This window comes from Dromiciops gliroides, chromosome X (assembly GCF_019393635.1).
Source record: "Dromiciops gliroides isolate mDroGli1 chromosome X, mDroGli1.pri, whole genome shotgun sequence".
Taxonomy (NCBI): Eukaryota; Metazoa; Chordata; class Mammalia; order Microbiotheria; family Microbiotheriidae; genus Dromiciops; species Dromiciops gliroides.
This window is the reverse complement of record NC_057867.1, coordinates 78,807,084-78,834,038: the sequence shown is the minus strand read 5'-3', so window position 1 is coordinate 78,834,038 and position 26,955 is coordinate 78,807,084. Positions and strand designations below refer to the sequence as shown.

Genomic DNA, 26,955 nt, shown 5'->3' with positions numbered 1-26,955 from the left:
AAGTCCCTTCCACCTCTGACCATGTTTCATGGCATCTCTGACTCACTTTTCCTTTTGCTCTTTTCCCCAGAATGGGGTACTACAGACTATCCCAGATGTACCGCAGCATTCAGCACCAGTTGAGGAGAGGAGTCAGACACCAGGCCCTTCAGCATATCTGCCTCCAAAACAGACTGATAGCAGCTCGATGGCAGCACACAGTCCTGGGGCCTTTGAACCGCACCTGGCAGCAGCATGAGGATCATTTGGGTAGGAGCTGGCTGACAGCAGAGGCATACACTGAGGCCTTTGATGCCATCTTTGATGCTCACTGAGCTGGCTAGAGAATCTCTAGGAATTGAACTCCACCCCCAGCCCCACCAATTAGAGGTGATGGCAGTAAAGATAGTATCAGCTAACGACTTACCATAGCTATTAATGACAATGACAACTCTGTGAATTCAATCGATTTCTCTGTCCTCCCTACAGTGGGTGGCTCTGTGTTGGGCACTGGCAACACAAAGATCAAAATGACAGAGTGTCTGTCTTCAGGGTAGTTACCTGGGAGGATTGGAGAGGTCTAGAAGCTAGTCATCAAGGGGATCACAAAAGAGAATGCCAAGTAGAGTGGTCCTGACCAGCAGTAAGAACAGGGATCTAGGGGCATTTTGGGGAGGGGGTTCAAGTGTGTTGACTCTGTGTGACCCCATTTGGGGTTTTCCTGGCAAAGATACTGGAGTGCTTTGCCATTTCCTTCTGCTCCAGCTCATTTTACATATGAGGAAACTGAGGCAAACAGGGTCGAGTGACTTGTGTTACACATAGGAAGTGTCTGAAGCCATATTGGAACTCAGGAAGAGGAGTCTTCCTGATTCCAGGCCCAGTGCTCTGTGTGCTATGGTGCCCCCTAGCTTTCTGGGCATTGGGGAGACAAAAGGTAAAAACAAAAGGAGCTGATATTCTACTTGTGGGATGGGGAAGAACAACATGAATATAAATGAATATAAGGGATATTTTGGTACAGTGAAGAGGCACTGGATTTGGAGTAAGAGCTCTGGGTTTGAATCCCAGCTCCATATTGTCCTACGTGTATGCTCTTGGGTAAGTACCATCTCTCTAAATCTCAGTTTCCATGGCGATGAATGAGGTGATTGGACTCCATGCCCTCCATGGCCCTTTCAAGTTTCAGATCTCACATCCTATAATAAGTAAATCCCAAATGTATGCAAAGTGGTCCCAAACTTGGAGCCCAAGAGTCAGCCTTGTGTAGGAAGTGGCTCTGGAGCTTAGCCTTGAAGGAAGCTTGAGATTGTACAAAGCGAAGATGAAGAGGGAAGGTTATTCCATGAATGGAAAGCAGCTACTGCAAATATAGGAGATGAAATACTGTGTGTGTGTGTGTGTGTGTGTAACAGTGAAGAAGAGTGATATGCAGTAAGTCTGAAAAGGAAGGCTGGACGGAGACAGTGAAGGACTGCAAATACCAAGTGGAGCAGGGTGGTGTCACGTGGCTTGGCCCATGTTTTAGGGATACCCATTTGGTGGCTATGCTATCAGTTAAGAGGCTATTACATTGGTCTGGGTAAATGAGAGACTAAACTAGATTAGAGGGGAGACACTGGCAAGATGGCAGAGTGAGCCTCTATTATTTCTGCAACAATCCAAATTCTGATGGGGAAAGCCAAGAAAAAGTCACAGTGAGTCATTTTTCCTGCCAAGGGCAGCTCTGAGAGAGAGAAGACCATGGAAATATTGTGCATGGGGAGCAGCAATTAGAGACACTAGGGACAGGGTCTGGCCAAGAATATGTGTGGCAGTGGCAAGGAGCATTCTAGTGCCCAGAGACAGAAAGAGATCCCAGGGTATGATGATTAATAATGATAATAGCTAATATATAATAATATAACATTATTAAATATAATATTATAATGCATATTATTATATTTTATACACACACACACATATATAAACACAGGTACTATACTGAGCACTTTACCATTATTCTATCAATCCACCCTCCCAATAACCCTAGGATGTAGGTGCTTTTATTATCTCCATTTTACAGATAAAGTGACATGGCCAGGGTCACACAGCTACTAAGTGCCTGAGGCCAGATTTGAACTTATGTCTTCCTGACTCCAGGCTCAATGCTCTATTCACTGGAACATCTGCCTGTTCTGTGTGCCACCTAGCTGCTCATGGTATCCCTGAACTAGTACTGAGTTCAGGAACAGATGCCATCTGGCAACTCTTTTGCCCATTACCAAGTTCTTGATACTAGAACAAAGAGGAGCAGTCTCAAGAGTGGGTCTTAGCTGTGTAATGAACAAGAAAACAAGTTCTGGAAATGTAGCCTTGTAGCTCTGTTTGCCAGACCATGATGGTGACTCAGATCTAGCCTTTTCCCCAGGACCATAAGCCTGCAGAGGGATAACTAGGGCAGGCGTCCCAGCCAAAGGGGAGCCAGAAGTTCAGTCATTCTGAATGTAAAGAGCCTCTCAGCCAGCCAGTGGTGGCTGAGTCTAGCAGGTGCTTAATGAAATCCCAACCAAGAACAAGTCTATAGACTCAAACCTGGGTCAGGAATTGACAGAGCACAGACTAAGAGAGTAGTGAACAGGTATCATCTAGTATCTATCACTCTACTTTTGGAGCCCCCAAGTGGAGCTGTGAAAACAACAGAAGGATGGAAAGAGACAGAAGCCCAGGCCAGATATCCCATTTGCACTCCCTGCCAAAGTACACAGAGTGCCTTAACATTAAGTCCAAAGTCAGGAAGGAGGCTGAAAGAATGAGCAAATGAAAGAAAAGGCAAATAATTATAAAGAGCTTCTATGGTGATAGGGAAGGGAACCTCAAGACACAAACTCAGAAGAAGACAGTGACTTGAGAACGTTGACAAGCCTCAAGGAAAATTTGCAGCTAGGACAAGTCTAACAAGAATTCCTAGAAGTTTATTTTTTTTAAAGCAAAAGATATTTGAAAAATAAAATGAATGGGGGGCAGCTAGGTGGCGCAGTGGATAAAGCATCGGCCTTGGATTCAGGAGGACTTGAGATCAAATCAAGTCTCAGACACTTGACACTTACTAGCTGTGTGACCCTGGGCAAGTCACTTAATCCTCATTGCCCTGCAAAAAGAAAAAAAAAGAAAATTAGTGTAGTGGAAGAAAAATTGGAAAAGAGAATTAACACCTTGAAAAAAGAAGTACAAAACCTCACTGAAAAAAAATAACTCTTTGAAAATCATAATTGACCAAATGGAAGCTCATTAATGACTCTATGAGATATCAAGAAATAATAAAACAAAGTAAAAACTCTGAATAAATAGAAAAAAGGTGAACCATCTCATAGGAAAAACAACTGACCTGGAAAGTAGCTCAAAGAGAGATAATTTAAGAATCATTAGACCATTTGAAAGCCTTGAACAACAAAGGAGCCTAGACATCATATTTCAAGAATCATAAAAGAAGACTGCCCAGATCTCTTAGAACCAGAGGGCAAAATAGAAATTAAAACAATCCACCAGGTACTCTCTGAAAGAAACTCCAAAGTGAAAACTTCCAGGAATATTATAGCCCAAATCCAGAGCTCCCGGGTCAAGGAGAAAATGCTGCAAGTAGCCAGAAAAAGAGAATCCAAGTACTAAGGAGCCATAGTCAAGATCACAAAAGCTTTAATAGCTACTGCATTAAAGGAATGAAGAGATTGGAATATGATATTCCAGAAGGCAAAAGATCTAGGCTTACAGCCAAGAATAACCTACCCAATAAAACTGGGTATTTAATCCAACAGGGACAGTTGGGGAGGGGGTTGGGAATGAACCTTTAATGAAATAAAGGACTTCCAAGTATTCCTGATTAAAAAAAAACAGTGCTGAAGTTAAAATTTGACATAGAAAATACAGGACTCAAGAGAAGTATAAAAAATAAACATAAGAGAAATTATAAGGGATGAAACAAGATTAAAGTGTTTACATTCTTATATGGGGAAATGAGACATGTATTATGGAAATATCCAATGATTCGTTGATAGATATTGCTGCCAATCATACTTATAAACATGCAGAGACATTTTAAAACCAGCTTTTATTATGCTCAGAGCAAAGGCTCATGATTTTAAATAACCTTTGGACAGTAGACAAAGTTCTGGTAAAGCTTAGTTACCAGTTACATCAGAGAGGAAAAAAAGATACAGTTGCCAAAAAGAAAAGGTAAGAATTTACATTTCAAAGATAAACTTTAGAGTAGGAAAATGGAGAGGAAGGAGGTTTAGAAGTCAAAAGATAACTGGAAGGGGGATAAAGCATGGGCTCTGGAGTCAGGAGGACCTGAGTTCAAATCCGGCCTCAGACACTTGACGCTTACTAGCTGTGTGACCCTGGGCAAGTCACTTAACCCTCATTGTCCCACAAACAAAAACAAAAACAGATAACTGGAGAAACATTATATTATATCAATTTGTAAATTGATCATCAAACATAGCCAGGAATTAGTATACCAAAGTGTTGTGGGGGAAATAGGGTAGGGGTTTGGGAAAGGGGTAGGGGTTTGGGGTCCTTAGGAATTCCTCTTTAAAGAATTACACTCTCTTGCACACAAATTCAATAGAATAAGATAATAGTTTATTTAGGGGCTGGGGAAGGGAAACCAAGAGAGCAATCCTTGGACTTCTTCTCATGGGGAGAAGGCATGGCACAGAGCATGGCTCTGAGATACCAATCTCCTCGAGCAGGAGACAGGCAGATGCTTTTATAGAGGTCCGATGGTGGTCCAATGAGGTGATCGTCTGACTGTGGAAAGTTCCCCTATTGAGGGAGGACCATCCCCCACTGGTGGTGGCTGGGGGATTTGGGTGAGGGGTGGCTGCGGATCTCTCCAGCCATCTCTCTCGTCCTCCTGGCACAAAGGCAGCAGCCACACCCAAACTTATCTCCCCAGGGGTGAGGGAGACTGGAATGAAGGGTTATGGTCCTGGAGCTAGCTCAGTCCCGATCTGGTTCCACTTATCTCTTTAGGTGTGTCTGTCCTTTGCTTTAGTTTCTCAAGGAGAAGGTTCTTTAACTTTGGGGGTGCTAGGCCCTATAACAAAAGGGTTATCTCAAAATGAAGCCATTATTAGAAGTCCCAGCTAAATTCTAAAGCCTCAACTGGCTACAGAGGAAATGGCTGTCCTGGAGGCCAAATAGAAAAGAAATTTAACAACTCTTAAGACATTCTCCTTCTTGGTTGTAGAGGGAAATGGAAATAAAATGTCTGTCTGTGACCATATTCTTCCAGTCAATCACTTCTCTGAATGCCTCAATATCAATTATATGACAAGCATTTCTATAGGCAGATACAAGTATTGGATAGCATTGGATACAACAGCAAACCAAAAGCAACACATATTGGCGTTATACTATAGTTCCCTTAGTTCAACCCATTCTCAACTACCAATCCCACATGTCCATTTAGACAACGTATTTCTTATTTTGTTTTCTTGAGTTTAGCTGTCCAGTGAATGTCATCTGTTCTAGGAAACATTTTCCCTCGCAAATATGGTGCTAAAAGGGTCTGGCCTGGACCCTGGTTTATGAAGTTGTCCATTTTAGTTCAAACATCCTAGTGTCCTTAATTAGGATTTATTAGTTGGCAATAATACCTGGACCAGGCTTTGTTCCTTAGTGGGGTTTTGGAGAGGTGTTCCTTCCAGTAGATCCATTTCCCAGGTTCCAAATCACTTGCAAAGGTTCCCTAGGTAATGCTGTTTAAACCTTCTAGCAATAAGATGGTATAATTTAATATAATAACCTGACAAAATCTAATCACATTGGCTTTCCGGTAATTAATTCATGTGATGAAAACTAGGTTAGACCTTATGCCTTATGGAACTAACCTTATAAACAACAGCTATAAGAAGAACATTAAATTAAACTGCCTAAAGTTCATTTGAACGTTCAGAGAATTTCAGTGTTTACATACCACTTGCTTTTTCTATCTTTACCTAACCCTTATGCTAGATAAATAGGTAGCTAGCTAGCTAAAGAAAATGAGAAAAGTGGTGGTCACAAAGCCTGAACAGTTAAAAAAAAAACCTCTTAAAGCAATGGGGTCATTTATACTTAACACTTCAGAGATACTTGCTGATTGTAACAAAGATCTATTATAAAACGTTAGAGAAAGTTATTGTTGTTATGGGAGTTCATGTAGTGGGTTCTGTTGAATAAGCATATTGCAATTATAATTATAGAGGTAAAAACCTAAGTTTTATTGTGTGTAAGCACTGGTTCAGGAAGTAGAAAAATGACCCTCAACAAAGAATAGGGTTCTAATGAGACTTTTTTTTTTAAATAAAAGTATTTCTGATGAAACTTTTTATAGACAAAGTTATGTCAGAGAAACAAAGAAATAGTTTTTGACATATAGCAATCTAGAACATCTTCTTAGGCCATAAAAATTGAACAAACTTAATTAAACAGAATCATAATTTCATGTATCTCCTAAGGAAACATAGTTAAATATACTCTATAGGTAAATTATGTCGTATTACAAATGAAAAACTACATTTTGAGGGTTCACAATGGACTGATTGAGAGATGAGATTTACATGCCTCAGAGATAACTAGAGTAGGAGTCAGTAAAATAGCTTCATAAATAGTTAGCTAAATCGCCTTGAGAAACTCAAACTCCTCTTTGGCTGAGGATTGTCAAAAACTTCCCTTAATATTATCATTCCCATGAGTCGGGTTTAGCCAGATGAGATAAATAGGAGCAGAAAATAGGCTTCAGTTAGCCAAAATGTTCCAGAAAATAACAGTGTAGTAAAAATTAACAAAAAGAAATCAAAAATGACGAATTAACATCACACTATGAAAGGAGGAGCCAAATTAGGACTGGTTTCCTCAAGGCCAAAGTTATCAATTCACCTATCATAGGTATAGCAAGGGAAAATTCCTTTAGCTCAGTTTGAATTCAGGTAAAAGTCATAGATACCTTTTGGAATAGCCAATTGGGCAACAGAGTTCCACAGTATTCACAAGATTTCATAGCCAAGCCCAGAATCAATCAGGTAGGAAACATTCCTGTTCAGAAATTAAATAATTCCATCTTTTCAACCTTCCCAGTCTTTAACATTCAGCAGCAGCATTCCCAAAAGGGACTTAATCTAAGCAACATTTAGCACTTCCCTTGAATGATGTATTTAGGGTTTAAGAAAAACAATTATACCTGAATTAAAAATTTAGAGCAATTCAAATCACAGTTCCTTCCCACATACAGACTTTCTACTGCTTATAATTTAGAGAAACAGTTTTCGTGTTGCATAAACAGTAAGTAACAATATTTACTGAGTGTATAAAATATCATTCACCATTTACTTTGTCAGGTTAAACACATCCTGGTATAAAAATCAACAGAAATCTGAGAAAATAGCCCCATTCTAGAAATTTACATAAAATGAATACGCATCATGTTCACATATCACCTAGACCATTCTTTATGTAAAGAACAACTTTCGCTGTGAGAATCCTGGGGGAAGGGCATATTGTCTTCTGCAAAAAAAGAGGATTTCTAAATAAACCCCAATGGAGCCTCATTTAGTTATTACAAGCGATCTAAGTCAGAAAGGCAAGTTGCCATCGAAATAAAACAATAAAAAATGATTGCGTTCTAGGTACAATTCAACAGCATTTCTTACATGATGGTTTCCCAAAAGTGCAGTGGAAGAAATTATGCATAATAACATAACATCCAGAATTTAGATCATAGACCTAAAACAGAACTTATTGCCAGGCAAATGACATAAACTCAGTTAAATGCATTCTTAAATTTTCTTGCAGAAAAGAAAGTGATTAACCTGTGAAGTTAGGCATTCTATATACCAGGTATATCCAGAAATCAGTATAAAGCAATTAAAAATCCAGTTGTGCTCAGGGTTACAAAAGTGACTCATTCTTGCAGTTTATAAACATTTTACCTTAATTCCAAATCCCAAAAGTATTTTCCATCAAAAGCTGTTTAATTTAGAGAGGGTCAAATACTGAGCTCATTCTTAGAGGGGGAAGAAAGACAAAACACATGTTACTTTAAATAAGACTTCATTTCAATATTGTTTCACAGTCCACTGCTAGAAGTCAGCATAGGATGCCGACAAGTAAATCTGCAGATTACAAAGGAGGGGTGCTTAATTAGCATAGCTTTGTACTCAAGATCCAAGAAAACAGAACCTTATCAGATAAGGTAAGAAAAAAAGAGAGAGAACAGACATTGTATTTTTAAGCTTTTCCTGAAGTATGTGCTACAAAACCAAATTTTGAAGTACTTTCTGAAACAAAGGATTTGCCAGGGTAATCTTCGTTAATTGGTAATGAAATAGGGATCTCACAATTTAGTGTAACAAGCCTATCTTGAAAGAGTATTCACAAATTCACAAATCTTCATATTTCTCCACACTGATCTAACACTACCCTTTCTTGATCCCTCACAGCCCAAACATATCTCAAAGTCAATTTTTAAAATTATCTCTTCCATTTACTGAGTCTCCTTCACAATAAACACTATATCCACTAAACTAAGATCCAAGATAAAGTCCATAGTCCTATGTTGAAGGAAATCTCCACTCTTTTAAGAGATTTCCTTCCCTGTCTGAATATGCTCATGGAATCAACTAAGAGACTTCCTACACCTCCTATCAGACTTCTGTCACTTCACAGAAACATAGGTCCATTCCTGTTTCTATTTTAGCTTGTAATTTCCCTAGACAATTTCATTTTAGTTAAATAATTTACAGTGTTAAGGTAACAATTCTCCTCTAAGAATCAAATGTTATCATCACTACATAATAAATTTTCCTTATTTTCTCTGGAGAGTCCTCCAGGAGAATATCCTGGGAACTAAAGAATGTGACAGAGGGGTGTTTTGTATAACAAAGATCCCCTTCACTCCAGAACACTGGGATATTTCAGATCTTTCAAACCACATTTTCATGAATAATCAATACATGGAAAACCAGTTTTCTTTCAGATACTGCAAAAGGAAACCTTCGATTCCCCCCCTCTCCTCCCCACTTTCCTCCCACCCCCCAGCCCTCCAGAATCAGAAACAGAATAATAAGGGGGGGGGAAATCTCCAGGCTTTCCTGCTTACTTAAATTCAACCTAGGGGACAGTGGAAATCCCTGATTTGCAGGAAAGCAAAGAATCATAAACCACCCCAACTAATTTAAATATGAAGCTTCATCAATTAACATAAGGATACATAAGATTTAAGTTTTTTTAAAGCCCTGGGGTTGGGGGTGGGGGGAGAGAACAAGGAAGTTCTGTTTTGGCTTTTTCCACAGTTCAGAAAAGATTTATTTTTATTTTAACCAAACCGGAGCTCCAAAGCCTAGAGTAGATACTACCAGGAAGTGCTTTAACTTCTGAATCTACAAGTCTGTTGGAACACACCAAACTGACCAGATCCCTCTCTGAGTCCATCAGTTCTCTCTATGGAAGTGGATAGATAACATATTTTATCATGACTCCTTTGCAATCATGGTTGATCATTGTATTGATCAGAGTTCCTAAGTCTTTCAGAATTGACTGTTTTTACAGTAGTGTTGTTATTGTATAAATTGTACTCCTGGTTCTGCTCGCTTAATTTTGAATCAGTTTAAACAAGTCTTCCCAGGTTGTTCTCATATCATCATTTCTTACATCACAGTAGTATTCCATCATGTTTATATTCCATAACTTGTTCAGCCATCCCCCAATTGATTGGCATCCCCTCAGTTTTCTGATTCTTTGCTACTACCAAAAAAGCTGCTACAGATATTTTTATACACATGGGTCCATTTCCTCTTTCTTTCATCTCTTTTGGATACTCCTCATAGTGATACTCCTGGTATGATAAGTTTAATAGCTTTTGGACATAATTCCAAATTGTTTTCCAGAATGGATAGACTAGTTCATTGCTCCCCCAACAGTACAATATTTCCACAGCCCCATCAAAATTTGTCTTTTTTCCCCCTCACCCGTGCCAATCTGATGGGATGAATGTAATGGAATATTACTGCGTTGTAAGAAATGATGTATGTGATGGATACAGAGAAGCATTGAGGGATCTATATGAACTGATAGCCAGTGAAGTCATCGGAGCCAGGAAGGCAATCTACAGGGTAACTACAATGATATAAATGGAAAGAACAAGGACACACCAAAAAATCAAAAATAAATGTGATAAATATGGTGATATAACCTGTAAGAAACAGAAAATATAAACAAAAACTTTTAAAAAATAGAATACATTGTGGAATACAGTGCAAAGTACTGTTTCAAGCCTAATTTCTGCCTCATTGCTTTTTAGTTTTCTCAGAAGTTTCTATCAAATAGGGAGGGGTTTTGTTTTGTTTTTGTTTTTGGGGTTTTTTGAGAGGCAATGGGGGTTAAGTGACTTGCCCAGGGTCACACAGCTAGTAAGTGTTAAGTGTCTGTGGTCAGCTTTGAACTCAGGTCCTCCTGACTCCAGGACCAGTGCTTGATCCACTGCGCCACCCAGCTGCCCCCAAATAGGGAGGGTTTTTTTCCTAAGGAATTTGTGTTTTCAGCTTTATCAAACATTGGGTATTAAGATCCATTGCTCCTGGTTCTCTCTATATAGTTGAGCTTTGTTTTTGTTTTGTAAACCAATAGCAGATGGTTTTGATGACTGTTGCTTGATTATGTAGTTTGAGATATGGAAGTACTATTTCTCCTTTTCATCATTTTCCTGGACATTCCAGATCTTTTGTTTTTCCAAATGAATTTTGTTTTTATTTTATCAAGTGCCATCCCTTCGAAACTTTCATTCATGTAGCATTAAAAGTGTAAATTAGCATGTCCTTTATATGATATTGGCCAGGGACAGACATAATTACTGAATATTCCTCCTTATATTTAAGTTGTTCATTATTTCTTTTCAGGAGGACATTATAATTGAATGTATACAACAGTGGAGCCAAACCCAAATAGAAATTAGGCTGCATATTGACTTCAGAAACCAGAAATGAACATTATTTATGTTGTAAAACATTTCCCAATTACTCTTTCACCTGGCTTGAGCTTTACTTGGGAGTTTTGCAGGCTACACTTTTGACACTTTGGTTCTACAATTCTTTTCTATGCTATGGATTCTGTAGTTATTTGGAACAGAATTTTCCTTTCTTATATTGCCTCTTGGATTTTGTTAGTATTGTAGATAAATGCAATTAGTTTTTTTTAAATCATAAAAAAGTATTTTATTATTTTCCAGTGACATGTAAAGATAGTTTTCAACATTTGCTTTTATAAGATTTTTAGTTTCACATTCTTCTCCCTCCCTCCCCTCCTTCTTCCCTCCCCAAGACAGAAAGCAATCTGATATAGGCTATATATGAACAATCACAGTAAACATATTTCTGCGTTAGTCATGTTGTGAAAAAAGAATCAGAACAAAAGGGAAAAAACTTCAAAAAAGAAAAAAACCACAAAAAAGTAGAAACAGTATGGTTCAATCTGTATTCAGAATCCACAGTTCTTTTTTCTCGTGTGGAGAGCATTTTCCATCATGAGTACTTTGGAATTGTCTTGGATCATTGTATTGCTGAGAAGAGTTAAGTCTATCACAGTTGATCATCAGACAATGTTGTTGATACTATGTATAATGTTCTCCTGGTTCTACTCTTTTCACTCAGCATCAGTCCATGTAAGTCTTTCCAGATTTTTCGGAAATCTGCCTGCTTATCATTTCTTACAGTGCAATAGTATTTGATTACATTCACATACCACAACTTGTTCAGCCATTCTCCATTTTATGGGCATTCCCTTGATTTCCAATTTTTTGCCACCGCAAAGAGAGCTGCTAGAAATATTTTTGTACATGTGGGTCCTTTTCCCCTTTCTATGGTCTCTCTGGGATACAGACCTAGTAGTCATATTACGGGGTCACAGGGTATGCACAGTATGCATAGTTCCAAATTGCTCTCCAGAATGGTTGGATCAGTTCACTACTCCACCAACAATGCATTAGTGTTCCCATTTTTCTAAAACTTCTCCAACATTTATTATTTTCTTTTTTTGTCATATTAGCCAATCTGATAGGTGTGAGGTGGTACCTCAGAGTTGTTTTGATTTACATTTCTCTAATCAATAGTGATTTAGAGCATTTTTTCATATGGCGATAGATAGCTTTGATTTCTTCATCTGAAAACTGCCTGTTCATGTCCTTTGACCATTTCTCAATTGGGGAATGACTCAATGCAGTTGATTTTTGAGGGCTTTTTTGTAGCCCGAAACTTTGCTAAACATATTAATTGTCTCACTTAGTATCTTTGCTGATTCTGTAGAATTTTCCTAGTTTTCCCTCAGCAAATGGGGATAGTTTTATCTTTTCTTTTCCCATTTTAATGCCTTTAATTTTTCTCTTTTGTCTCATTGCTATTGCTAGCATTTCTAGAACCATATCAAATAATAATGGGGAAAACAAATATCTTTGCTTTATTCTCATTTTTTATCAGAAAAGTTTCTAGTGCATTCACATTACATACGATGCAGTGCTTGCTGGCTTTTGGTTTCAGATAGATACTTTTTATGATATTGAAAAAAATAGTTCTCTACACCCAATTTTTGCTGGGTTTTTAGTATAAAAGAGTGTTGTATCTATTGAGATCATTGTGGGGGTTTGTACGTTTTGATTTTAAGATGATGCATTCAATTGTTTCCCTGATGTTGAACCATCATTCTGTCCCTGTCATAAATCCAGTTTGACAGTTTACACTTCACCAGCCTCAGTCTCTGTCCAAAGTGACTTCTGTGGGTTATTGTCACTAATTTTTAGATGAGCAGTCTAAGGCCCAGGCAAATGAAGTCACTATATACTACATAGACAATAGGGAGCCATTGCAAGCTTTGGAGCAGGGGAGCACTTGGTGATCCAAGTTCTGAAGGAACTTTACAGGAAGGCTTTTTCTCCTGTGATAGTCTGTAAATTCTCAGAAAGCTTGCCTTGTCTTCTAGTACACAGATCTGCACACAATAAACATGCAACAACCTGACTTTCCATTCAGATTCTCTCTTACTCCCTTCTACAAACCCTACCCTAGTTAAGCCGATTAGCTCAGCATTTACCCCAGCATGTGCTCCTATGATGACCTCTTCCTGCAATGTCCTCCTCATCGCCACCTCCCAAACTGCTGCCTAGTCTTTAAGGTCATGCCTTCAGTGCCTTCTCTCCCATTCTCCCTGCTAGAAAATGGACCCCTAGAGTTTGGACATGGTGCCACTTGCATGGCTTTGTCCAGTGAGCTTCTTGAAGCCACAGACATTGTGTCGAGACCCTCATAACCTCTCATGTGGACAATGGTAATGACTTCCAAATCAATCTTGCTGTATCCAGTCTTTTCCCTCTCTGATCCAGCCTCTATCCAGTTTCCAGAAGCAGCTTCCTAAGGCACATCTCTAACCATGGCCTTTCCTTGCTCAAGAATCTTCAGTGGTGGGGCAGCTAGGTGGCGCAGTGCATGGAGCACCAGCCCTGGAGTCAGGAGTACCTGAGTTCGGATCCGGCCTCAGACACTTGACACGTACTGGCTGTGTGACCCTGGGCAAGTCACTTAACCCCAATTGCCTATCTAAAAAAACAAAAAAAAAGAATCTTCAGTGGTTCCTCATTGCCTCTAGAGCTGTATATGAACCCACAACCTGGTTTTTTAAGACCCTACAGAATGTGGCTTCAACCTAATTTTCCAGCTTTATCTCAAATGCCTTATCTCTATGCCTTTAGTAGTCTATGTTCTAGCTTAAAAGGACTATAGAACCTACATTCCATCTCCTACCTCCATGCATTTCCACACCTGCTCCTCCTCTTACCACCTCTCAAAATTTTCCAAGCTCAGTTCAGGTGCTGTCCCATATTCCAGTTCCTCTGTATTTCCTTATATGTGGAATCTTATATTACTTCCAGTAGAATATGAGCTAAGGCAGCAGGTGGTACAGTGGATAGAGCACTGGCCTTAGAATCAAGGAGACTCATCTTCCTGAGTTCAAATCTGGCCTCAGACGCTTCCTAGTTGGGTGACCCTGGGAAAGTCACTTCACCCTGTTTACCTCAGTTTCTACCAGGGCCCAGGATCTGTCAGGTGAAGCAAGGACTCCATTTTGTCAGCTGATGTGTCCAATGGCATTATGAAGTGCTTTCTAAGTACAGGAGCCTATGGGTCTCCCCACCTGGGCACTGGCTCTCCTCATCTTTGCCTAGTGGAATCACTCTTGTCCTCCAAAGCCCTCTCCAAAGTTAGTGTCTTCCCCCCCTCCTAGAAATTCCTTTGTATTTCTACATATGTATGTGTGTGTATATGTACATAAATAAACATACACACATATATATGCATATACATTCACATATATACATACATTTTTGCCATTTTTGTCTGTATGCCCAACAGTAAGCACATGACCTATCACATAGTCACTCAAATGCTGATTGAATTGAACCGAGGGCCATATATTCTGGCATTTCAGAGATATGGCAAACTATCAAGATAAGAAAGAACAGGAAGAAAAGCTGTGGGGCTGAAGGCACATATGACAGGTCTCTGGGCTTTGGGGAGGAAAAGACATCCACCCCTTGGTAATGCTCACCTCGAGCAGGTATCTTTCTCCTGCCTGCAAGCCAGCTTAAGGAGATAGGGCTTTGGGGGTATCCATGAATGTGCTCCAGGATCTGTTCCTTGATGATCTCTAGTTGGGGTTGTGGATTACTCTCTGAACCTTGGAACTTTACATTTTTCCAAAGAAATGTCTCTATTGTCAATATTCTCTATCTCTTTCCCAGAACTATGCTATGCTGGCACGGTGATGAGATTTGATTATGTTTGGCTCAGAGACCACTGCCGCTCAGCATCTTGCTACAACTCCAAGACCAATCAACGCAGCTTGGATACTGCCAGTGTGGACTTGGGAATTAAGCCTCAGACCATCCGTATGAATGAGACCATGCTCTTTCTCACATGTAAGTAAACTCATTATTGACAAATGTAGCCAAGAAGCATTCAGTGATAATAATAATAGTTAAGAAGAAGAATTGAGAATTGGAAAAGACTTCAGTGGCCATTGAGTCCAATTCCCATTCTAACAAACCCAACAAGTGGTCCTCCAAAGGTCACTTGAAGAGCTCCCAGGAAGGGGGAATCCCACCACCTCTTGAAACAGCCATGCCACTTTTGTTAAAAACTTTGTCCTGATATCAATCGTAAATTAGTCTCTTTGCAACTCCTACTCATTGCTCCTGGTTGTGCCCTTCTCATTAGACAGAACAGGTCCAATCTCTGCTCCACATGATCTCCCTGAGTGTTCCCTTCTTCAAGGTAAACTTGCCCAAGTCCTTCAATAGATCGTCCTATGGCATGGACTCAAGGCCTTTCACCATCTTGGTTGCCCATGCCTATAGTGAGAAAAGACTTGAGGCAGGCAGAGCCATCCGAAGGCGATTGCAATAGTCCAGGCATGAGGTGTTGGAGGCCTGAACCAGAATGTCTGAGAACAGAAGGTGGCATATATTCAAGAGATCCTATAAAGGTGAAATGGATAGGCCTTGGCAACAGCTTGGATCTGGGGAATGAGAGAGAATACGGGGTCTAGGATGACGCTTAGGTTGCCAGCCTGAGGGACTTGAAGGATGGTGGTGCCCTCTACAGTAATCAGGAAGGTAGGCTTTAAGGGGAAAGAGAATGTTTTGGACATTGTAAAGAGTTTTAGATATCTCCTGGATAGCCAGTTTGAGATGTCTGAAAGGCAAATGGAGATGGGCAATTGGAGGTCAGGATACAAGCTCCATCTTCTTCACAAGAATAGGTCCCTAATCCAAATCTTGGCTAAGATCAGAGAAAACATCTCCACAGGATGCCCCTTATCCTCCAGGTGACTGGCCCTTTCAGAAAAGGAAATCACATTAGTCTGGCACAACCTATATTCTCATCACTTCCTTTTCGAGGTATTTGCCAACCATCTCTTGAATGATATGTTCGGGAATTTTCACTGAAGTCAAAGTCAAGCTCAGTGGTCTAAAGTTCTCTTCCCTCTTTTGAAAATTGGAACATTTGACCTTCTCCAATCTTGTGGTGCCATGGCTTTGCAATTGTAAATGTCAGCTCTTCTGGTATCAGAGAATGTAGTTCCTCTGGGCCAGGTGATTGCTTAAATTGCTGGTGTACTAGGTACTTTCTTAGGATACCCCTAGTTCTCTTGGGTAGCACCTCTCTTTCAGCCATCTTTGTCCTGTTACTTTCCGTTTAAAGGCCCCTCTCCTTGCCAAAGCAAACAGGAGCCAAATCAGAATTAAACAGCTCTGCCTTCTCTCTTTTGGTACTTTTCCAAGCCAAGATTCTGTCCTTCCTTGAGCCTTCTTTTTTTCTTGTACTCATAGCTTGAAAAACCTACACTTTTTTGTTGTCCTTAGTTTCCCTTGCTGGCCTCAGTTCCTTCTAAATGTTAGCACTACTGACTTTATTTTTACCATTGGGTCATACTCTCCCAGTGGAAAAAGTTTTGGAGCTAGAGGATCTCAATTCAAATCTTAGCTTTGTCACTTAATATCTGGTGACTCTGATCATATCATTTAGTTTCTCTGTGCTTCAGGTTCCTCCTCTGTAGAATGAGGGGTTTGCAATAGAAGACCTCTAAGGTTCCTTTCAGCTCTAAACCTATGAATCTTACAACTGATGAATTACTATCCATATGGCCTCTCCTTACTAGAGTTCTGTTGGCACCATGGATAGCTCCTAGTCCTGCCTCTGGCCCCCACCTCATACTCTCCTCCTTATACCTGCCTGAAGTATAAAGCCAGAAGGTGATCCTGCCCAGAGAATTGGGCTCATATGAATTCATGAGGAATGAACATGTGGTTGGAGGGTCAGCTGGAGACCCCTGCAGGGAAAATGGGGGCAGGGAACGGTCACCAGCATCAGAAGTACCATATAAAATTTGGCCAATTTAGTTCAAGCTGTTCATAGCCATTCATCCATAGGAGTTCTCCACAAGCCATTCCAGTATGGACAAGAATGAATGGTTGGTCGCCCAGCTGCCTAGACAGATCACATGCTGCACTAATAAGGAGGCAGGCAGCCTCCTGCTTAGCAGTTCTGTGAAGCTCTTTTCTGCAGGGAATCAAGCCTCATTAAACTACCCCCTTCCTTAACAACCAGATCCATATCCATCCACCGAGAATGTCCTAGCCCTGGCTGCAGAGGAGCCCATAAAGATTGGTGGGATCACCAAGATAGGATTATCGGGAATTGAAATCAGTCAGGAAGATCTGGCACTATGCCAAGAGGCCCTTCTTTATACTATGGGTTATCTGAAGCACAACTTCCTGGCTAAGGGACTAGAAACCCAATGATGCAAGGTGGGTAGGTGGAAAGAGAGAAAGGGAGGTGAAGAGAGCAAAGACTCCATGATCGGGGGCTCCCATACCTCCAGTGTCCCAGGCCCCACCACTGCCTTCTGTGCTTCAGAATCCAAATGGAAACAAAATGACACTTGTTGGCCATCTAACCCTCAGTGAAAGACAGTTTACTCCATAATTACATAGAAAGGACATTCAACAGTGATCCGGTATCATTTCAGGTAGGTGAAGCACCCTTCTCATTTGCCATTGTGGCATACTCTCATTCAGAAGAGTACATGGACTCATACAGCAATGGATACCTGTTGGGCTAGAAGTACCATCAACACTCTGAGACTTACTCACCTTAACCTATTAAGTATCAAGGACATTTCAATTGCATTCCCAGGCAACCTTTTAGGAGAATTAGTCTATACCAGGGCTTCTTACGCTTTTTCCATTTCCAACCCCTTTGTGCCTGAGAAATTTTTATGCAACCCTGGGTATTGTAAGGGCCTAAAATTCTAGCTGTGATGTCTAAAATATAATGAGTGGTTGCCTTAAATTAGAAGCTTTAGCAAGAGTTTAGCCTTTTAAGTATTTATTAAAGCACATTAGAAGTTAGTGAAGAGGGGCAGCTAGATGGCGCAGTAGATAGAGCACCAGCCCTGGAGTCAGGAGTACCTGAGTTCAAATCCGGCCTCAGACACTTAACACTTACTAGCTGTGTCACCCTGGGCAAGTCACTTAACCCCAATTGCCTCACTAAAAAAAAAAAAAAGAAGTTAGTGAAGAGAGAGAGAGATTGAGAAAAGATTCCTTATAGCATGGGAAATCCTAGTTTAGATCTATTCGGTATAGCCAGAGAGAAAAAACCTTCCTTTCCTAGCAGCCCATGTAAAGTCCCCCACCACACCAAAGTCTGGAAATGAAAGGACCTCACTCCTAAGCAGCTTCTCCCAGAAGCCTCCTGTGAAACTGGAAACAGGGCCATCCACACACACACAGCTCCAAGTTAATTGGCTGGTAACTCTGATTAACAGGACCCACGGGTGGCAGACATCATTTCCCGACACCAAAGTCACATGGTTTCTTTTCAGGCCAGAGCTCACAATGTCCCTCCCAGCAGGGAGTGTCATTCCAATTCTCACAGTATATAGGTATATAAAATAGGTGTATAGAACCTTTTACTGCTGTCAGACTTTTCATGACCCCTACATTCAGTTATATGACCCCATATGGGGTTGTGGCCCACAGTTTAAGAAGCTTTGGTCTATATGTTAGGGACCTTCTAGTCTTTTTAGTCTATTAATTAATTTTTTAAAAAAGCATTTACTATAGGGGGCAGCTAGATGGCGCAGTGGTAAAGCACCGACCCTGGATTCAGGAGTACCTGAGTTCAAATCCGGCCTCAGACACTTAACACTTACTGGCTGTGTGACCCTGGGCAAGCCACTTAACCCCAATTGCCTCACTTAAAAAAAAAAAAAAGCATTTACTAGGTGCTTGCTTACTATGTGCCAACCACTATTCTAAGCACTGGGGATACAAATACAAAACCAAAAACAGTCACTGTTCTTAAGGGACACTTTTGGGGGGGGCAGTGAGGGTTAAGTGACTTGCCCAGGATCACACAGCTAGTGTCAAGTGTATGAGGTCAAATTTGAACTCAGGTCCTCCTGAATCCAGGGCCGGTGCTTTATCCACCTTGCCACCTAGCTGCCCCTCGGGAGACTTTTTTTAAATTAATTTTTTTAATCAACGAAAGTTCCTCTTCTTCCCCTTCCATCCCTCCTCTCCCCCTGGCCCATGAGAAAGAAAAAAAGTTATAAATATGTAGAGTCAAGCTAAACAAATTACCACGTTGACCATGTCACCGAAACATGCCTCAGTCTTCACTCTCTGGCAGGAGGAGGGTAGCGTGTTTCATCATAAGGCTTCCAGAATTATGGTGATCAGAATTCTCAAGTGTCTCAAAGTTGTTTGTCTTTGCAATATTGTTGTTATTGTTTAAATTGTTTACTTCACTTTTCAGCAATTCATGCAAATCTGCCCATTTTTTTCTGAAACCTTTTTTCTTCTTTTTTTCTTTTCTGAAACTTTTGTCATTTTTCATAGCACAATAGTATTCCATCCCATTCATATATCACAGCTTGTTTAGCCATTCTCCAACCGTTGGACATCTCAGTTTCCAAGTCTTTGCTACCACAGAAAGAGCCACTGTAAATATTTTTGTACATACACTTTTTCTCTTTCTTTGACCTCTTTGGTGTAGAAAACTAGTAGTGCTAGCTATCACAAGGTATACACAGTTTAATACCTTATTGGGCATACTTCCAAATTGCTTTCCAGAATGATAGGACCAATTCACAGTACCACCAACAGGGCAGTAAGGTGCTTGTTTTTTCATAGCCCCATTTGCATTTGTAATTTTTCTTTTTTTTTTTTTCAGCTTGCCAATCTGATGGTTTGAGCTATTTGAATTTGAATTTCTCTAGTTATTAGTGATCTAGAACATTTTATATGGCCAGTGATAACATGGATTTCTTTCTCTGAAAACAGCCTAGTCATATGCTTTGACCATTTATCAGTTGGGGAGTGGCTCCTATTCTTATAAATTTGAATCCATTTCCCATGTATTTTAGAAATGAGAACTTAACCAGAGAAATTTACTGCAAATTATTTTCCTGTTTCTCTTCTAATTAGCTCCATTGATTTTGTTTGCAAAATTTTTTGTCATCCCTTGTAAATCCATCTGGCCCCAGGGTTTTTTCTTTGGAACTTCACTTATGGCCTGTTCAATTACTTTTTTTTGAGATTGAGCTATTTTAGCTATTCTGTTCATTTGAACATTTTCTATTTTGTAAATATTTATCCATTTCATTTAGATTGTCAATTTCATTGGCATATGATTGGATAAAATATTTTCAATTAATTTCTTTCCTTTCTTATGTTAATTTACCTTTTTCATTTGTGATGCTAGAGATTTGGTTTTCTTTTTTTAAAAAATTAATTAATTTATTTTTTGCGGGGCAATGGGGGTTAAGTGACTTGCCCAGGGTCACATAGCTAGTAAGTGTCAAGTGTATGAGGTCGGATTTGAACTCAGGTCCTCCTGACTTCAGGGCTGGTGCTCTATCCACAGCGCCACCTAGCTGCCCCGGTTTTCTTTTTAAAAATAAAATTAGTTAATCTTCTTAAAAGAGATTTTTGTTCATTTAATTTTTTGCTTCCAATTTTACTAAGCTCTTCTTTGGTTTTTAATATATTTATTTTGGTATTTAATTAGGGGGGTTTGATTTGTTGGTGTTTTTATGAAGGTTTTATTAGTTGCACATAGATATGTTCTTTCTCCCTTTTATGGAGGAAGGAGTTCTGAGAAGTAAAATTTCTCCTAATGACTGCATCAGATGCATCAGGAAATTATGGTATACCATTGCTATCATTATCTTTAATGAAATTACTGATTGATACTGTGATTTGTTCTTTGACTCATCAATTCTTTAGAAATAAATTTTTTAGTCTCTAATTAACTTTTTTTGTGAGGCAGTTGGGGTTAAGTGACTTGCCCAGGGTCACACAGCTAGTAAGTGTCAAGGGACTGAGGTCGGATTTGAACTCAGGTCCTCCTGAATCCAGGGCCGGCGCTTTATCCACTGTGCCACCTAGCTGCCCCAAAGAACTTTTGTTTGTTTGGTTGTTTTGTTTTGTTTTGCAGGGCAATGAGGGTTAAGTGACTTGCCCAGGGTCACACAGCTAGTAAGTGTCAAGTGTCTGAGGCCGGATTTGAACCCAGGTCCTCTTGAATCCAGGGTCGGTGCTTTATATACTGTGCCACCTAGCTGCCCAACTTTTATTTAATTTTTTAAAAATTATTGATATTTCTGTTTTCTTATGTCACCAAAGTATCCCATGTATTCCTCCCTTTCCCCCTCCCCAAGAGCTTTCCATTACATGTGACAGATAGTATTTTTAGAGAGAAAAAAAGTCAGCACAAGTAATCAATACATTGAAAAAGTATAAAAATATGTCCCATATATAATGCCTCTGAACCTCCTACATACATGAAGGAATAAGTTTGAGGTGTCCTCTCATATCTCTTTGTTCTGATCTTGATCTTTATAATTTTATTACAATTGCTTTTGATTTTGTGTGTGTGTCACTGTTCTTTCCACTTACATTATTGTAATTACTATGGATATTGTTTTCTTGGCTCTGCTTACTTCCCTCTGCATCAATTCATATAGATCTTTCCATGTTTCTCTGTATTCATAAAACATACCATTTCTTAAAACACAGTAATATACCATTACACTGATGTACCACAATTTGTTTACTCATTCCCTGTTCCATGGACATTTACTTTGTTTCCAATTCTTAGCTATCACAAAGAGTGTTGGTATAAATATTTTCGAGTGTATGGGGGCTTTTTTTTCTTATCAGTGGTTTCCAGTAATGGAGTGTCTCAGACATTTTAGTGACTTTATTTACGTAATTCCAAAATGGTCATACCGTTTATTTTGTAACTTGCAACTTTGTTGAAGTTATTAATTGTCTCAATGAGTATCTTTGCTGATTTAATCTCCTCTTTACTTATCTTTATTCCTTTTATTCCTTTCTCTTATCTTACTGAACATCCTTACTTCACTCCTGTATTTATTGGGAAAGGTTTCAATTTCTTTCAATTTAGTAAGCATTTATTAAGTGCCTACCATGTGCCAGCCACTGTGCTAAGCATTAGGGATACAAATAAGAAAAAGAATAGCCCCTGCCCTCAAGGAGGGATACAGTCTAATGCGGGGGGAAGCAAACAACACACAAAAGGAAGCTGGAGGGGCAGCTAGGTGGTGCAGTGCACTGGCCCTGGAGAACCTGAGTTCAAATCTGGCCTCAGACACTTAACAATTACTAGCTGTGTGACCCTGGGCAAGTCACTTAACCCCAATTGCCTCACAGAAAAGGAAGCTGGAAAGGGGGTGGGACCTGGAGCTGCCTGGCATGGGGTAGGATCTTGTTCTGTGGAATTGAAGGTAAGCAGAGCTGCAGGTAGAAAGTGGGTTTTGATGTATGCCTATGTGGTGTCCTTGGGTCTCCTAGTGTGGCCATGTTGCTGCTAGTGTAGCAGGTGGAGGAGGAGAGTACTAAGTAAACTCAGGCTTAGTGATTATCAGTTCCTGTATTTGTTTTTTGCTTTTTGTAACTTTTTGGATTCTTGGTGTCCAAATCATGGAAATAGCTTCGGTTGCTTTATCTTTCGTGCATAACTTCTGTTTGAGAGGTTGTAGGAATCAGAGAAAGTATGTAATCCATCATCTTGTTAGTCACATGATCTGAAAGTCCAGATTAACAGAAGTGGAAAACACAATTCTCAGATAATTCTGTCATTGACATAGAAATTGGACAAGCTATACGTGGACTCCAAAAGAAAAACAAGCAAAGTCTACCAAACTTTTAAAGAACAATCAATTCCAATACTACATAAACTCTTTGAAAAAATATAAAAAGAAGTGTTTCTAAATTCCTTCTATGACCCAAATATAGTCTTAATTCCTAAAAGAGGAAGAGTTAAAACAGAGAAACTAAAAGCAGTATCTCTAATGAATATTAATACACATCGTGAAAAGAAAACATTAACAGCAATATGTCACACATTATATGCTATGACTAGGAGGGATTTATGCCAGAAAGGCATATTAATGATCAAAACAACAAAAATCATGATTCTATCAATAGATACAGAAAAGGCTTTGGACGAGGCAGGACACTCATTCCTTTTTAAAAGACTAGAAAACAAGAATTAGTGGAACTTTCCTTAAAATAAGTAGTATCTAGGGGGCGGCTAGGTAGCGCAGTGGATAAAGCACTGGCCCTGGATTCAGGAGTACCCAAGTTCAAATCCAGCCTCAGACACTTGACACTTACTAGCTGTGTGACCTTGGGCAAGTCACTTAACCCTCATTGACCCGCAAAAAAAAAAAAAATTAAAGTAGTATCTATCTAAAAGGAAGAGTCGTCATCTTTTGTAATTGAGATGAGCTAGAAGCCTTTCCGGTAAGATCATGCATGGGTAAAAGGCAGTATGTCCTGGGTCATCATTGCTATTCAATATTATACTAGAAATGGTAGTATATAGGCATTAGACTAAGAAAAGAAATTGAAGGAATAAACACAGGCAAAGAAGAAACAAAATGATCATTGCTGCAGATGTTATGCCAGTTTACTTGGGGAACCCTAGAAAGTCAAGTAAAAAAGCTACATGAAACAATTTCTTCAGCAAAGTTGCAGAATATAAAATAAATACACAAATCATTTGCATTTCTGTCTATTAATAAAATAATCCAACAGGAAGAGATAGAAAGAGAAATTCCATTCAAAATCACTGTAGAATGTGTAAAGTAATTGGGAGGCTACCTTCTGAGACACACGGGAACTACATGAACATAGTTATAAAACATTCTTTAACCAAATAAAGGCAAATCTGAACAATTGGAGTAATATTTATTGCTTCTGGATAGGTCAAGCCAATATAATAAAAATGACAATACTCCCTAAATCAATTCATTTTTTCAGTGCCATACCAATCAAATTACCAATCTAGTTTGTAGAACTAAAAAAAAGTTATAACAGAATTTGTTAAGAGGAATAAAACATCGAGTATATCAAGTGAATTAATGAAAAAAGTGGTAAGGAAGGAGGCCTAGCAATACTGGGTCTCAAATTTGACTATAAAACCTCAATCATCAAAATGGTTTAGAACTGGATAAGAAATAAAAAAGATTGGTAAGTAGAACAGATTAGCTACACGATATATAGAAACAAATGAGCATAGTAACCCTGTTTTGGATAAACTCAGAGATCACAGTCATTGGATCAAGAGCTCGGTATTTGACAAAAACTGTTGGGAAAACCGGAAAGCAGTCTGGCAGACTTTATATATATATCAACATAGTCTGACACTTTAGCCCCAGACAAGTTCCAAATGAATCCATGACTTGGACATAAAAGGTCACACCAAAAACAAATTCAATGAGCAAAGAAGAAATTACCTGTCAGATCTGTGGATTGCAGAAGAGGTCTTAACCAAGTAAGAGATGGAGAGGCTCATAGGTGATAAAATGGACAATTTCCATTACATAAAAATTAATGGGTTTTGGCCAAATTAGAAGAGAAGCAGGAAGCTGGGTGGAAAAACTCTTTGTAGCAAGTTTTTCTGATAAAACCCTCTATAATATATGAGGAAGTGATTCATATTTATAAGAATAAGAATCATTCTCCAGTTGGTAAATGTCATCATTGTTGGTTGTCCTTCGTTCTTTTTTTTTGTGTGTGTGACACAATTGGGGTTAAGTGACTTGCCCAGGGTCACACAGCTAGTAAGTGTTAAGTGTCTGAGGTCAGATTTGAACTCAGGTCCTCCTGAATCCAGGGCCGGTGCTTTATCCAGTGCGCCACCTGGCTGCCCTTGTCCTTCATTCTTGAAGAAGACCATGACACATGTCATGACTTGCACTGAAGGGGATTGAAGTAAGGAAGGGCTTTTGCACACTTAGCAGCCTCACTGAGCTACTTCCCACTGAAGGCAGATATTTTCAAGTCTGAAAACTCTGGTTTATTATGAAGCTTTTCTTTATGTTGAGTCAAAATCTGCATCTGTGATATATCTATTGCTTCTAGCTTTGTCCCTTAGTGTTTGTACATCCCCAGCCTCTATGAGGATGGAGCCACCACGTAGTAGTGATTAAGGACAATTATTTGATCCTAAGGGAGAGACAATTAATAGACTGGAGGGAGGGAAAAGAAAAGTCCAAGCCATGATATGAAAGGTTAACCAGAAAGGCACATCAAGCTAAAGATTTCCCTGGGGTCTATCAATTCAAAAGCCTCAGGCTGGAGTCCTGAAATGGATAGAAGGGCAGCAGCCTGTTGCTCAGGTAACGCTGCAGAAGGAACAGCATAAAACCCTGGCCAGTGCCAGTCTGTCTCATGTTGCCTCCAGCACATCCAGCATCTTCCCCTTTGATTCGTCACTTTTTGTTTCTGTATGGGCTTGGCCAGGAACCGTGGAAAACAAGACTGATCCTTTTATGGGCCAGCCCTTCAGATACCTGGAGATGGCTCTAATGTCCTGCCTGAGTCTTCTTGCCTTTTAGATTCACTAGACTTTTTTCTTGGTTGATGGCAATCATTAATCACCACTCCTTGGTTCTCAGTATTTAACTAGTTTCAATCTAGTACCATCTATTCACAAAAGATAACATAAGAGACTTTGAAGAAAAATACCTTACTCAAATCTAGGTATACGATGTCTATGCAACACCCCTGATCTACCAATTGAATCATCCTGTCAGAAATGTAAGTGAGGTTAGTTTGGTATAACTTAATCTTGTTGACTCCATGCTGCCTCTTTATGGTCCCCTTTTCTCTTTTTAAATCCACAGAGATCTTCCCTTATATGTGTTATCCAGTTTTGCCAGGAATTGAAATTATTGGGCCATAGTTTAAAGAATTTCCTGTCTTAACCTTTTTTGGAAAATCAGGTGATATTTGTTGTCTCCAGTGCTGTGACTCTGTATTAGCCACGGTCTTTCAGCCATCACTGTCAGTGACTCACCAGTTGTATCTCTTCATTCTTATGATACCCTGGGATGTAGATCAATCAGGCCTGATGATTTGGACTCATTGAAGACTGCTGGGGCATTATCTTACTACTCCCTTCCTTACCTGGAGTTTCAGATTTCTGGTAATTTTGTTTAATCCTAGAATTTATTTTTCAATAGTCATCCCCTCACCATGTGACCTTGAGCTTCATCTGTCTGGGGCTTAATTCCCTCATCCCCCTAAATGATAAGGACGTTTGAACTCTATTGACCTTTAAGGTCCCTCCTAGCTCAAATCTATTATTATAGGCAAAACCCAGAGGACATTAGACACTAATGATGTTATTGTATAACAAAGTAAATTATCACATTTTCTGTACTTCATGTCATCCACAATCTTAAGCCAACAGAGAAAGTACATGTTCTCAGATTATCAGCCATAAGAATAGGGCTAAACATTAAAATGACCCAGAGTACATGGTCTGCTTTTCCCAGAAGCTCACAATTCATTCTCCACCAATGCTCTCTTCTATGTCCTGGTTCATAAAAAGGAAGCCCTAAGCTAAAGAAAGGAGTTAATCAGCTAGCTATTTCACAGGCATTTCAGCATTTCATGCCTGACGCGTCTAAATCAGATGTTTACAGATCAGAAGCCCTTGGCCCTACCTGACAAAGGGGCATCTAGGCCCTTATTTGGCACATCTAGGGGATCCATTTGAGTGTTGGCTCTATCCTGGTCATGGTCAACCATGTAGCTCTATCTGGTTCCAAAATGTCCTCTCCTTGGCAAGATTGTTCTTCAGTCTACTACTGTCACCTTACCTTGGCATGAAACTGACAGTTGACTTCCTATCTTAAAGTTCTATCACATTCTTTTTGAAAGCCAGATCCTTGTCATACCTAATGGTAAAAGGAACCCTTTCTTTAGATCACACTCAACATGCTGAGCTTGAAATGCCAGGAAGAACAAAATTGGAGGTCTGTTCATCCCTGTGTGTTACTAAAATGGAATGAAGATAGATGTTC

The 26,955-nt window shown here is 39.6% G+C and overlaps 1 protein-coding gene across 1 annotated transcript in view; it reads left to right on the top strand.

The window, feature by feature from the left end:
• TMLHE (trimethyllysine hydroxylase, epsilon) overlaps window positions 1-26,955 on the top strand; it is a 100,172-nt gene that overhangs the window by 44,918 nt on the left and 28,299 nt on the right. The window contains exons 2-3 of the mRNA XM_043974224.1: window positions 71-249; window positions 14,786-14,962. Coding sequence (XP_043830159.1) covers window positions 72-249; window positions 14,786-14,962 — 355 coding nt within the window. The 5' untranslated portion in view covers window position 71. The remainder of the gene's footprint in view (window positions 1-70; window positions 250-14,785; window positions 14,963-26,955) is intronic.